The following is a 13,805-nucleotide window of genomic DNA, read 5'->3' on the forward strand; positions in this document are numbered from 1 at the left end:
CAGGTGGAGTACGCTACCCCTAAATAAATGTCTCGATGCTAGTCCTTGACTATATAACATTCTATAATATTTGGATTTTGTACATTTCCTAAGGTTCGGTCTAAATTACGAGCCCCAAAATTGAATCAGCCCCACCAAATATAAGAAAAAGACTATTTAAGTAAACTAACTTATATAAAATACACATAATATACACATGATATGCTATTATACATAATATACTATTATAACATAATATACTATTAAATTAGTTAACATTTGGTCCTACCACAGAAAAATTGTCTCTAAAAAAAGGTTTGATCCTGATGATGGGGGTGATGCATTCAGTAAAAATGTTTAAAAAATGAGTTTTTAGTGTAAATAGAAAAATGAAAAAAATATTAAAAACCAAAAATTTTTACTCACTTTCACCAAGGATCTGCTTTTTAGGTGTTTTGAGCTGGGGGGAGGGGGTGAATTAGCTCTTCTAGTTGCAGAGTTTGGAAAAAAACAGGAATCAATATTCTTTTTTTTTAAAAAAAAAAACTTGGACTCTGACATCATTCAGTAAGTTGAGAAAAAAAAAAAAATACAAAACAACCTATTCAGCTACATCAAGTGAAAACCTCTTAATTATATAATTTTTGTAAATAGTTGCAAATGCTGATAATTATTTCAAATGTTATGCAAGCTAACATAATCATCTCATTACTTGTTTTTATTTAACTAGTTTGAAAATAATTGCTTTCAAAATACTTAACTACATCAAAGTATTTTACTAAAAAAACTAACTTTCTACAAGCCCTCCTCAAAACAAGTTTAATTTTCTATAAGCTCCCCCCACCCCACCCCCACCTCAAAGTAAATTTAAGTTTCTCGTCTTGAACTTCGCGTTTTTTTTAAAAACAAATATCTGAGGCCAGAAATTTAAGCTTATTTTGAGAAGAAATTTAAGAACCTTCAAAACAGTTATAAGACTTCTGAAAAAACTGATTATAAGAATTGCAAAAAAAAAAAGTAATAATAAAATAAAATAGTAATAAAATTTGTCAGAAGTGAACATAAATCATTTCAGAAGACATACACTGCAGTATTGTGAAAAAGTTAAGAACCACTAAATAAAAAAAAATATATTTTTTTCAAATATATTTAATTAATATTTATTCTAAAGATAATAAAATATTATTTTTTTTCGAATATATTAAATAGAACATGAGAAAAAAGATTTTTTTTTTTTTGAAAATTAATTACTAGAACCTATAAAAAAAAAGGATTAAATATTATGTGTTAATTTTCTTTAATATTTTTTTTTTGTGAAAAAGTTAAGAACCACAAAGAATTTTTTGTGCTAAATGCGTCAGAAACATTTTTTTTAAACTATCTTTTTAAATTTATTTTTTACCTTTTTTGTTTAAATATTCTATCAATGACCTAAGTCATTACCAAAAAACCAATAAAAGTATTTGAAAAAAATTAACTTTTTTAAAATACTTTTTAAAAAAAGTATTTAATTTCCAACCAAAAAAAATTCTTTTCTTTTGAAAAAAAAAAGAGTCGAAAAGCTATTACCTATGAACATCGTGTAAAAGTGGTGCATTTTCACCAGGAAGGTAAATTTGCTCGTGAAATTAGAAAAATAATAAAGCGATCACATAGTTCGGTGCTAACAATCATCAAAAGATTCAAAGAGACAAAATCTTACGTTAATCGGTATTGTTCAACACCCAATGATGATCGCCTTTTAATCAGGTTGGTAAAGAAAAATCGAACCATGCCGTCGCATGAAATAAGAAGGGAATTGAAGCTTTCAAACGGACGTCAAGCATCGGCATCACTTGTGCGTAGGAAACTATTAGCTAACAATATGTTATGGAAAAAAGCAGGTCTAAAACCGCAACTTACCAAACAACATACAAAAAAGGGAAAAGAATGGTCTAAACAAAAATGGAGGACAGTAATGTTCAGCGATAAGATGAATATCGAGGTTAATAACCGAAAAAACTGAATTATTATTCGCACGCAGCCTTCAAAAAATATAATCTCGATTGTTTTGTTCAAAGAACAAAACAAGGTTGCGGGTCGGTTGGAATATGGTGGTGCATGACATATTGGTCTCGGTATGTTTAAATTATTTGATGGTCGACTCAACTCTATTTATTACGTCGATATTTTAAATAACAACTTGTTACCGTTAATTGATGCACTTGAGCAAACCGTTCCGTTCATTTTTCAGCAAGACAATGCACCATGTCACAGGGCTAAAATTGTCTCTGAATGGTTCAAAAGCAAAAATATTGAGCGGCTAACTTAGCCACCCAATAGACCAGATCTAAATTGCATTGAAAATCTTTGGAGTTGGTTTGATAAAGAGATTGCCAAGAAAGCACCAAGGAGCCTTGAGGAGTATTTTATAAGCAATACTTGAAAATGTTCCCAAACATAATTTAGAGAATTTAATAGCATTTAACTGTATATAGTATTTGCACAATACTGTATATAGTATACTATATTTTGGTTGACTCGTTGACATTTTAAAGTTGCACAATCCTTACTTTTTACAAGTAGCTATGTTAGTACAAAAAATAAAGCTCATAAATAAAAAATCCTTTTTTTTTGCTATATAAAACAATATTTTTTACTTTGCAAATTTACCTTAAATGATTAAATTTACTTTAAATAAATGATTATTGCGAATAAAATTTGTTTTTATTATTAAAATCTATAATACCTTTTACTGTGAAAGCTAATGTTTTATAATTCTTAAATTTTCATCTTGCAATATATTACAATATTTTCTAATGTTAATAAACTGTTCATATATTAGTTGCGCCATAAACTTTTTACATCATGTGATAGTTGCACAATATAACAATTACGTCATTTAAAAGTTGCATCATAAACCGGTATTAGTTTAAACAACTAGTTCACAGAGGCATACAAAAGATTGCCTCGTAAAAGTGTTTTTCTCAACTTTCACAATTTTTTTCTTTGCTTTTATGACTCAGCAAATAATTTGTAATTAGGCATGAGCTTATTTATCAACGGTATAACAAATGGAACGCTTGAACATTTAAAGCCAGCATGTTTAGCATACAGAAGGGTAATTGACATTATAAATTAATGAGTGGTTTCCCTATCCTCAGGCAGTCTTAGTATATCTAGAAAAGTTTCATACGGGAGTGACTCTTTATCTACCACAAGATGTTTACAAATGCAAACACCGTGCGGAGTTTCTACCATTCTATGCTTCTATGCTATGCTGCACTCTATGCTTCACATTCACATATCTGAGCTCAGAGAACTTTGACTTCGTAACATTGACTCTTTTTTGAATACCTGATTTATTTATTTTTTTGAATACCTGATTTATTTATTTTTTTGAATACCTGATTTATTTATTTTTTTGAATACCTGATTTATTTATTTTTTTGAATACCTGATATTTATTTATTGTCAGCAAATCTGTTTTTTTGTTTTGATTTATTGACATTTGTGACGTCAGCATCAAATACTCTCTAATTCGAATTTTGAACCAAAGATGTTTTTTTGTATGTGAGGGTATTTTTTTTGCATCAATGGGTTGATGTATCCTTTCGGAAATATTATATTCGCGTAGAATTTATATAGGACGGCCCGAATTTACATCTTCTTGTTGTGTGTAAATTTGATGAAGAAGCTTGTAATTACTTTTAGAGTAAAAACTTTAAAGTTGATAAGTATCGTATTGATTTGATATTTAAAACATCTTTAGCTAAAAGGATCACCTTCAAGATCGTATGGGGTATTTAAGTAAAGCTTGTGTTCCTTTTTTCAGTACAATTTTGATTTTTTTGCATTCATCTTTGAAACCTTACTTTTGGTTCTCTAGAAAGTTTTTCTTTTTTTTACCTTTATTCAAAAGTTTGCGTGAATTTTCACGATATCTCTTTTTTTATTCTGTAAACATAAGTGTCTTGTAATCTAAAAATCGCATTTAAATTACATACTCTTTGGCTACTAACAGTCTCAAATGCTATTTTATTTACATTTAAATTGATGCATTTATGTAGATAGGTACTTGCAAAATTTTACTTCACTAATATCTAAATTGATTCACATAAAATGCATCGAACCTGCTTTTCTTTTTATCTTCTCTAAGCACTGGATTTTAAGTTAACTAATTTAATGAAATTATTATTCTTTACCACAAAATAGAAAAATATATTAGTAAATACTATGAATAAATATAATTAGATAAAAATAAATAATAAAAGGTCCTTTTTAAGTATCCGCGATTTTTTATTCACCACAGCAAAACGAGAAATAAAATGAAAGGTTGTAAAAAGTAGTTATTTGGTGTTTTTTTTGTTTCAAAAACCGAAAGAGAATTTGTTTACGGAATTTTTGTTTTTACAGTGTTTGTAAGAATTAAAGTTTGTTTTAACGCAGGAGGGCGGAAGTCTGCGTTCTTTTCAGACAGGTTTCTATAGAAAGTTTTTTAATTTTTTTTTTTTTTTAATAAATATCAAAGAAAAATAACAGAACTATTTTATTTATAATTACCGCGCATTCGTATGCTAAAAAAAACTGCCATGCGGAATATAGTTTACCGAACCTTGTTTTAACATAAGGCAACGTAACTATGCGCTCGTTTCTTTTGTATTACTCATTGACTATTACTTTGTATAAGGTCAAATAAAATTCAACGAATATACATTAAGACGAGACATATCGGACTAAATACAATTACCTGACTAAAAAAGACAGTTGACTAATATGGTGAGAAAGAAAAAAAAATAATAAAAAGGGAGGGGGGGGGGGAATCTGGTGTTGAATTTACTAAATAAACTATATTTCGATATCCTTAATTGTTTCGTTAAGAGAACTCTGTTCCAAAAAAAAGGCTTCCCACCCAAACCATGTGACCCAGAGAAACCATCTTGAGGGATGATAATATGTACCTAGAGGATCAAAAAAATATTAAACTCAAAATCACTGATTAATAAAATCACTGATAAATCACTGATTAATAAAATCACTGATAAATCACTGATTAATAAAATCACTGATAAATCACTGATTAATAAAATCACTGATAAATCACTGATTGGCGTCCGAGAGAGAAAATTGCATTTAACGTTTATGCTATAAATGAAAAGGTTCAAAGAAAATAAAATCAAGTTGTATTAAAAAAAATTTCTGTATTAAGTCAAAGTAACTCTACATACTTAAAATGCAATTAAATTCACTGACAACAAAAAAAACGAAAAATCTTTTTAAATTTTTTTTCTGGAGTTAAGCGAACAAAGCCTTCGGAGTTTTTTAGCGCAACACAAACCTAAAAGTTGCGTAAAATTCTGGGAAAAGATATTTAGGGGAGAACCTTAATGAATGGGACGATTATTGAATGGGACAAACTCAGATTCTTATACAAGCATCGATGTAAGAATATTCAAATTCCTCTAACAAAGAGTGATAGAAAAAGAACTCAACTGACCGACTCATCCATCCTATTGCTCTATGACCGTAATGACAATGGATGTTATTGTGTTTTCGAATGTAAAAAGTAATTTTTAAAAATGTCTTTTTTTTTCTGATTTTGTAGCAATTTTTGAAGTTATGGAAAATAAAATTCCATGCTTAAATAGATAGCAGTCTCTAGTACTACAGTGAGTAAAGCATTCAAGCTTAATTAATGGTGTTTTTGATGTGACTAATCATTTTTGGATAAAGTGATGCGCATATTGAATGGGACAAAGTACTACTATTGAATGAATTTAATAAAATATTATTTACAGCTCAGCAGAGGGATGCTGCAGCCCCTTACTTTTATCCCATTGGTAATGGGTATTATTTACACAGTTTTATACTGCAATATTTTACTTAAATAAAAATAACTAAATATAATATTCTAAAATGAGAAAGTTCTACTTTGATTGAAATTTATTTAGAGTTAAAATGTTTAAAAATAAAAATATTTTTTGTGTGGTCTTTATGAATGTATCTATATATTTAACTACATTTACAATTAATAAACTAATTTGAAAAATGATTGAATTAGATACGTTTATTTTTAATTCTTTTATGTTTGTCCCATTCAATGAGACATACTTAATGAATAGGACAAATATCATGTTCCAATAAAACTCTCTTTTTACCAATAGCCAAATGCAAATCCAATTTTTTTGTTTTACTATATCATTGAGCAAGAGTCGGTGGTTATCAAACATACTTAAATATATATCTTAAACAATTTTATCTACGTTTAAAAAGCATTTTGCAAAAACTGTCCCATTCATTGAGGTTTTTCCCTATATGTTTGTTTACATTTGCGTTTTTTAGATTTGTGTTTATTTAAAACAAAAAAAATAGTTTTTCATGACAAAATGCCTAATAGGGCAAAGACTCGTGAAGAAAACCGAAAATGTATCTGCTTTCTTTGTTTCAAAAAGACTTCTAGAGCACTGACTGACAATATGAAACACAGACCGCAGGTTATTTTACAGAAACAGATTGGTTTTCAAGACCCAAGAGTCCTTCTTGGTGTATGTGAAGCCTGTAGATCATCACTTAGAAGATGGGATGAAGGTCATAAGGTCACTTTGCCAGAACTTCACAACTTTAATTCAACCAGTCTAAAAACACTGATCAGAACTTCAACCTGCGATTGCAAGATTTGCTCAACTACAAGACTATCTGGAAAAACTAAGCCTACTTTTCTTGAAAACTCATCCAACCCAGGACGAGCCAAGGTTACAAAAGCTCAAAATACTGTAGAGAAAAGATGTGGAAAATGCTTTTCAGTCATTGGCCGTCATTGGTTTTGCTTATTATTGCGCTAAAAAACGTTGTACAAAGAGTACTCTACGCAAGAACTTGGTTGAAGTCATATCAAAGGACAGACTTGCTGCTGAAACAGTTGCAAAGAAAGTTCATACAGTCTTTCACCACATTCAACATTTCATCTACAGAAGGAAATGCTCTCTAGGCATCTTCAATGAACAAGGGACAGAGACACTACATCATGAGTTTAAGCTCCAATAGCAAAGATTAAAACGTTTTCCTGGTCATCCTCAATATGCAAAGCACTTGACCAACTGTCTGGTTGATCTTAACAGCAAGCACATGTAAAGAATGAAAACTTAGAATTAAATTCAGAATTGTCAAACAAAGAAAAGTAGTATTTTCTCATCTTATTTTTAGAATTTTACCATCTTTTCAATCTTTTGTGATTGTTTGATGAGTTTATGTTAGAAAATATATTTTTGAATAAAAAAAATTAATTAACTCCTTTCATAGGTCCTTTAAATTTAAGACATAAGTTTAAAATGCAATTTTCTCTCTCGGACGCCAATCAGTGATTTTGAGTTTAATATTTTTTTGATCCTCTAGGTACATATTATCATCGTTTAAGAGGGTTTCTCTGGGTCAGATGATTTGGGTGGGAAGACAAATGGTGACAAAGCAACAAATATATAATCATTATTCCTTAATGAAATGTTCAAAAATAATAGTTAAGTAGCCGTTTTTAATTTATTGTTATAAAATAGTATTTTTTCAATCCCCACCCCTCTTTAATTTTTTTTTTTCAAAAGATTACCGCCCTGAGCAGGTGTCTTTCTTTCCAAACGGACTAATCAGCGCTGAAAAAATTCTTTTTGCTAGTTCTACAAAAAAAAACAAAACAAACTAAGAATCGAAAAAGTTATGAAGACCAATTGAAACTCTTCTACCATTTAAGTGAAGGACTGTTACCATTATCGGCTGCCATGTTTCAGCAAGGCAGGGCCGTACCAAGGGCGGGGCCGGCCGGGCCGCGGCCTGAGGCGCCAAAATTAGGAGGGCGCAAATTTTAATAAATTAAAAAAATAATAATCAGTTTATGAAACAAATTTTCACGGGGTCGCTGCTTAAATTAATTAATTTTAATTAAAAAATTAATTAAAATTCCGCCTCTTGACACAAACTCCTATATATATATATATATATTTCTGCCATATAAATTTATTAAAGTCGTAAACCATAATATAAATTTAAACAGCAGGGGCAAGAAGAAGACATAGTTGGTCTTATCACCAAGCCCCTAGATCTATTGGGGCTTTGGTAATTGGAGACACTAGTCTCATCTCCTGATTTTAGTATAGGTATTACCCTCGCAACTTTAAGTTTGTCGGGAAAGATTCCTTGGTTTAAAGAGAGCGTAAAAATATGCGAAAGCGGAATTTTTAAATAAGGCATTGATTTAATTACTACATTACTGCTTACATCATCAACTCCATTACCTTTATTTGGTTTAAGTAAGTACATGGCATTAAGCAATTCTGTTTCTGTTAGCATATTATTAGCCATTGTATTATTATTAGAGATTAGGTATGATATTAGGTATGGACCTGTGCTAACAAATGCATGGTTAAACGAATTAGCAATTATTGCGTCGTTAATAATTTCACGGTTATTTATAATTAGTTTTTTTGGTAAACGACTAATATTCATATCTTTTTTACCTACAATATCTTTTATTATGTTCCAAGTTTTTTGTATATTATTTTTGTATTTTAAAAGTTCTTTTTTTTAATGAACTTCTCATACAATCGTTGCTTTTTTTTCGAAGATTTTATGATTCCGGGTGTTATCCAGGGATTTTGTTGAGTTTTTGTTTTAATAAATTTAGTTGTTATTGGGAATGCTTTATTGTAGTGACATTCAAATATATGATAAAATTTATCATAAGCTTCATAAGTATTTTTTGTTTTCAAAACAGGTTCCCAGTTTGTTGTTGATAAAAGGCTAAAAAAAGTCGCAAGAGAAGCGTCTTTAATAACTCGTTTTTTAGTTTTTACCTTTTTAGGAAGTTGATTTAGCGATTTTTGTGCTGTTATAAAAACCGGAAAATGATCAGATATATCTTTAATAAATATTCCTGTTTTAATTTTTATGTTTTTATTAATTATAAATTGATCATTTAAAGTAGCAGTATTTTTTGTAATTCGAATCCATTTTAAAACATAATATCAAAAAAAGTTCTGACGTCTTTGTTTTTGTTGTATTCAAGCAAATCTAAATTCAGATCGCCTACGAAGTAAACGCATTTGCCACATAATTCTTCGCTTTAATTAAGCTTTCAATTTGTTATATTAAAATACTAAAGCTCATTTACTGAACAAAAGAGCGCCCTTTAACACTAACGTACCTTTGATAACTTTGAACATTATGATTTTATTATGAATCGAACCAAAAAATTATCTGGTGCTGAATTTAAGCAGAAAAGAAAACAGCGCCAAGAGAGTGACGAGAAACTACGAAACTGTTTCAAAAAGTGGTTGGTAACAAACTCAGTGGAAAAACAAATTATTTCGGAGGATACTTGCATTGAAGTTAATGACAAATTAACAGATCCTATAATTGACTTAAGTTCAGATCATCATTTGGAATTAATTGAAGAGGAGATTTTCATAAGCAAAGGTCAAGAAGAATTTTGCACAACTGATTCAGAACCAATAAGGGAAGATGGAAATTCCCAGCTTTCAGGCCCAGCTGAAATGGACGAGGATGAACTTCATTCAGAAATCTCAGAAATTCCAGTGGCCTCGGAAAAAAATTTTCAACACAGGGATCCAGCAACATGGCCTAAAATAACGGACAAAATAAGATGCTTTTTGATTGAGCATGGGCCAGAGCAAGATAGAAGAGAGTTTTTCCCAAACACGCTGTGTGATTTTGACAACAGAATGCGACACTTCAGCTCAAAATGGTATGAAAAAATTCATCCCAATGGTGAAAAGTTTGTTCGCACTTGGCTGCAGTACAGCAACAAAAAAGATTCTTTATTTTGTTTTTGCTGTTTGTTATTTTCAACAACAAAAACCAACAATTTCTCAGAAATTTCCAAAGGGTTTTGTGACTGGAAAAAACTAAACCCAAGAATTCCAGAGCATGAAAACAGCAATGAACACCAAAGATACTATTCTGATTGAAAAACTCTCGAAAAAAAACTTAAGGAAGGAAAGACCCTGGATTCTGATCTGCAGAGAGTTATCAGTGGAGAGATGAAAAAGTGGAAAGACATCTTGAAAGTGATTGTTGATGCAATTTTGTTCTGTGCCAAGAACAATCTTGCCCTTCGGGGAACAACAGAAGACATCGGTCAACAAAACTGTGGCATTTTTCTGAGCTTAATTGAGTTGATTAGCCATTATTATCCTTTAGTGACTGAACATATTGCGTCCGTTAAAGCAAAAAAAAACACAACATCCTACTTTTCTCCTCGAATTCAAAATGAGCTGATTGAGTTACTTGGGCAGAAAGTCAGGAACGAAATTTTGTCAAACATCAAAGAAGCTAAATACTACTCTGTTCTGTTTGACTGCACTCCAGATGCCTCCCACAAAGAACAGATCTCTCAGATCATCAGGTATGTCCACATCAGTGATGAAACCTGCACAATTAAGGAAAGCTTTGTGGACTTCATTGATCCTCACCAAAAAACCGGAAAAGGTCTTGCAACAGAGATAACTGAAAAATTGATGAAGGATGGTCTAAACATTTCCGATTGCCGGGGCCAAGGCTATGATAATGGATCCAATATGTCTGGAAAATACAATGGTGTCAAAGCTCACATCCATTCTCTTAATGAGTCAGCAAGATTTGTTCCATGTGCAGCTCACACTTTAAATCTTGTTGGTGTTCATGCTGCTGAGGTTTCCCCACTCATGATTACGTCTTTTGGAAAGGTCAAGCCATCTTTAACTTTTTTTCAAGCTCCACGTCAAGATGGGAAAAACTGATGAAAACGTTGACCATTTCATTAAAGGGAAACAGTGACACAAGATGGTCTGCCAAAAAAGAAGCAATCACACCATTGCACAGACAAATCAAAGACGTTCTTCAAGTTTTGGAATCTATTATCCACAATCCCATGACAAATGCTGTCACAGTTAGCAGTGCAAAAGAACTTCTCATTCAAATTGATTTCAGTTTTTTGTGTTTGTTGGATTTCTGGAGTCAAATTCTTTCTCTAATTGACCAGGAAAACAAACTGCTTCAGTCAAAAACCATTTCAATTGACATTGCTGCAAAAAAAATGAAAGGATTGAAGGCTTCCATTCAGAATCTTCGAGATGTTGGAGTGGACAACATTATCAAAGATGCCACAGAAAAAACTAATCAGAGCGGAATTGATGGTGGCTTTCCAATCAAGAGGAAGCGCAAAGTGAAGCGGATGGCACTTTATGAAGCTGAAGATGACTCTCACCTTCTCACAGCAAAAACAGAATTCGGATCTCAGTGCAACCTTGTGTTTGACAGCATTATTACACAAATTGAGTGGCGGTTTGAGGCTATGTCTGCTGTATCCTCTGATTTTGACTTCCTCAGTGGGCATTCACTCTCTAAAAGTTCAGTGGATGAACTCAAGAAAAAAGCTGCAAATTTATCTCAAATTTACAAGGCAGATTTAGACTTCCGATTTCCAGTCAGAAATGGCAAGCTTTAAATATCAAGCTGCCGCAATGATGGACAACTTTGAAAAATCTTCCCCGATCGACATTTTGCAGCTCATTCATAAATATTTTTTGACCGATGCTTATCCCAACACGGCAATTGCTATTCGCATCTTCCTCACCATACCAGTCACAGTTGCTACGTGTGAGAGAAGTTTCAGTAAACTTAAGCTCATAAAAAACTATATGAGGTCAAAAATGGGCCAAGAACGTTTGTCTAGTTTGGCTATAATTTCAATTGAAAATGAAGTGGCAAACAACATTGATTTTGATGATGTCATTAGTGAATTTGCCTCAAGAAAAGCCAGAAAAGTGACATTGAACTAAATTTTTTGCAACCTTAATGACAAATTTTACTTATAACTTGATGTGATAAATTTTGTGATCAATAAATAATTTTTTTCGTTGAATTTTCTCCTTTTTTTTTTGGGGGGGGGGGGGGTAGGGGGGGGGGGTAGGGCGCAATTTTCTTTTCTTGCCCGAAGCGCAAAATTGGCTCGGTACGGCCCTGCACCAAGGTAGGTAAGTAACTAAGTAAAAACTGTAAATTCTGTAATAATTTAGGTATCGAATAAGTTAAATAATTTTTTAAAATTTACTTCTAAAATTTACGAGTCGGGGAGCAAACAAATCGAATCATGTCCTTTCTCAATACAATACGAGCATATTTGGAAAGCTCGTTAAATCTAAAAACGATTTTTATATGCTCTTTGATATTTCAGTCTCGATGGGATTCCCTGTTTAATTTATCCCATCTAGGCTGCAGTATTAAAGAGCATGCATATGTGTGATTATTGGGATGCATATAAACAAAAGCCTGAGATATCATCATCGCGCGAGGTTAGAATTATTTTCTATCTTTAATTTTAAACGTTGAGAGAAAGCTTTTGATTTTTTTCTAAAAGTAAAAGTTACTTTTATTTTTAAAAAAATAGTAACTTAAATAACTTGTTTAAACAAATTATTTAGAAAAAATATTAAAAAAAGAATGCGTATTTTAAAAGTAATCATATATATATATATATATATATATATATATATATATATATATATATATATATATATATATATATATATATATATATGGGGATTGATCTGTGTGTATGTATGCGTAACGAAGAATTAACAACTATGTATGGTAATTAAAGTTTTCATGCCTCTTAGAAAGAAAGGAATTGTTTTTTTTTTTTTGTAAAATATGATGGTTTCTATTAAATATTTAGTGTAAATAAATATTGATCGACTAGGTTTAAAAACTGCTTAACATTTTTAATGAAACTAAGGTTTTTGCTGAAAGGAAGAATGAATCAGATGATTCTGCGCCTTTTTAGTTGGAAAAGTAGGAAAATACTAACAAGTTCACAGACCTCTGCGCCGTCAAAAGCACCATGGTAACATCAAACAAACATGGTAGCATCAAACAAACTGCTTTTCTTTTTTACCCAAATTGTTCATTGTTAAAGAGCAGATTTTCTTTTGTGTTTAATCATTATTTTTTGTTCATTAATTACAATGTGTTGCTCGGCGAAGAGAGAGAGAGAGAGCGCCAAAGGTTATGCGATACCAATTGGTAAAAAAAATCATCGGCGAATCGAATTGACAAATGAGATTTTGTTGCTGTGTTTGTATAAAAATGAAGTTTATTTTAATATACTTCTTATTTTGAAAAATGAATGAACTTCGTTACAACGTGCAACAAAAGAACTGGATAGTAAAACACCGTACTTGTTGAAATGTTTAATTTCAATCCGACGCCAATGGAAGAGAAACTTTAATTTGCCTGCCCCAACAAGAAGAACTACTGACAGTTTGTTCAACAAAATGGGAAACAACAGTCAGTATTATTTTTGCACCTAGATTTTGCCGGCCTTTATCGATTATCACCCACAAGCTACAATTATGCAAAGGTCATTTCAATTGGACATGTCATCACAATTGGACAAAGGGTTATATGCATACATATATATATATATATATATATATATATATATATATATATATATATATATATATATATATATATATATATATATATATATATATATATATATATATATATGCAAATAACCCTTTGCGCAAATCCATTTTAAAATTTTGTCAAACGTGTTAAAGTTTGTTTAAATAGTTCATATTATTTAACTCTTATATATTGTATATTTTTAAATCTAAACTATATTTTAGATGTATAAGACATTAGATAATAGCTTAAGAAATTGATTGCCCTTCCAATATTTCCAAGTCAGTAAATTGTTTGTACGCAAATGTTGTTACTGATAGATTTTTCAAAATTATGCCAGACGAAGCATATATTAGAAAGATATCATTTTCTCTTAACATTCCTGGGTAATA

The 13,805-nt window shown here is 30.9% G+C and overlaps 2 protein-coding genes across 2 annotated transcripts; both read left to right on the forward strand.

The window, feature by feature from the left end:
* The first annotated feature begins 10,004 nt into the window (after window positions 1-10,004).
* Window positions 10,005-10,742, forward strand: LOC149881301 (zinc finger MYM-type protein 1-like). The gene has a single exon (XM_090067968.1). The coding sequence runs from the start codon at window positions 10,005-10,007 to the stop codon at window positions 10,740-10,742; it is 738 nt and encodes a 245-aa protein (XP_089924094.1).
* LOC149881302 (uncharacterized) lies at window positions 10,742-11,449 on the forward strand. The gene has a single exon (XM_090067970.1). It carries the CDS (start codon window positions 10,742-10,744, stop codon window positions 11,447-11,449), a length of 708 nt encoding a protein of 235 aa, XP_089924096.1.
* The last annotated feature ends 2,356 nt before the right edge of the window (window positions 11,450-13,805 follow it).

Source organism: Hydra viridissima, unplaced genomic scaffold (assembly GCF_058129835.1).
Source record: "Hydra viridissima isolate aposymbiotic clone 2 unplaced genomic scaffold, HvirCarnegie_v1 scaffold_12, whole genome shotgun sequence".
NCBI lineage: Eukaryota > Metazoa > Cnidaria > Hydrozoa > Anthoathecata > Hydridae > Hydra > Hydra viridissima.

Excerpts from the sequence above, each read along its gene's own strand:
- LOC149881301 (XM_090067968.1), top strand. The coding sequence starts at position 10,005 with ATGAAAAAGTGGAAAGACATCTTGAAAGTGATTGTTGATGCAATTTTG.
- LOC149881302 (XM_090067970.1), top strand. The coding sequence starts at position 10,742 with ATGAAAACGTTGACCATTTCATTAAAGGGAAACAGTGACACAAGATGG.